At 32.5% G+C, this 1,190-nt stretch overlaps 1 protein-coding gene across 2 annotated transcripts in view; it reads left to right on the forward strand.

Moving 5' to 3' along the window:
• The window catches only part of LOC108686715, a 3,651-nt gene extending 2,733 nt beyond the window's left edge, over positions 1-918 (forward strand). For both annotated transcript variants that reach the window (XM_018192151.1, XM_018192152.1), the window contains exon 7: positions 109-918. In XM_018192151.1, coding sequence (XP_018047640.1) covers positions 109-837 — 729 coding nt within the window. In that variant the 3' untranslated portion in view covers positions 838-918. The remainder of the gene's footprint in view (positions 1-108) is intronic.
• The last annotated feature ends 272 nt before the right edge of the window (positions 919-1,190 follow it).

Consider the following 1,190-nt stretch of genomic DNA (forward strand, 5'->3'; position numbering starts at 1 on the left):
ATATATATATATATAATTTAAAAATACTAAAATATTGAAGTAATGTCAAATTAAAATTGTAATATAACATAAATCTAAAAATACATCAATTTTTTTAATTTGTAATAGGAAACTATGATGACTCCGCGCTCCAGGAAGCCTGTAATGATTGTTTCAACTTCAAATTTATGCAATCTCGTCACTGGCAGCAATAATTGCGATTTACGTGGACCCAATCTAGATATGGTTAGTACAATAAATAATTGTGCTTCCATTTTAGAGGAATCTCAAACATACAGCAGTACAGATAATGCGTTAGCTTATACAAAAGATGTCAAGAATAAAGAAAATAAATTAGACACGCTCGAGAAACATAGCTGTATACAATCTGTTGCAAACTGTTGCACCTGTATGCAACAAAGTTCAATGTCCATAACGAGCACGTTCAGGGAATATCTATTGTCAAGAAGTGTATTAACCGCCAGTCCTGTCGATCTCAGTTTTACATCGCGGACAGGAGACTTTGAGCAATCGGAATCCGATTTGAATATATTAAATGACGATACTTTGTCTGATAGTTTATTGTGTTGCTTGGACGGTAATCAACCAGAATCTGATACTTCCGGCATTGCGTCTGGCAGCACGAATAGTGCAAATAATTCCACTGAGAAAACAGAGGAATTGTCTTCTCCGAGAAAACGAGGAACCAGCTTACAACGAAATGATTCTAAAAAATCCGCGAGAGAAAGTGTGGTCAAGAGTACAAGAAGCGAAGAGTGCAAACATAAACTGCGCGACGAGTCGACATTAAAGCCAACAAAAAGCTTGAAAGATAGCTTTCAAGAGACATCATTTTAAGCTATCCATACAAATTATTTAATTATTAATATTAATATATCGTTAAGTTTAAATAGATTTCTCTGTATGTATACTAAGACTAAGGAGAGTTGCCAATTAAGTTTATCAGTACGACTTTATGCAGAGAGTTTCACATAATTGGACAGAGCTATTTATTTAAGGCAACTTGAATAACAAAAATGTCAGAAGGAAAATGGAATGATTTTAGATATTTCATATTTTTACATTACGTTCATACATTTTTGTGCATAAATGCTATTATAAAGTGCAGTTGCGCTTAAAATAAAATTCCATATTTTTAGATACACTAATTAAAGCAGTTTTCCTGCTTTATAAAAAATTATTATAAAGTT

This window comes from Atta colombica, unplaced genomic scaffold, assembly GCF_001594045.1.
Source record: "Atta colombica isolate Treedump-2 unplaced genomic scaffold, Acol1.0 scaffold189, whole genome shotgun sequence".
Lineage (NCBI taxonomy): Eukaryota > Metazoa > Arthropoda > Insecta > Hymenoptera > Formicidae > Atta > Atta colombica.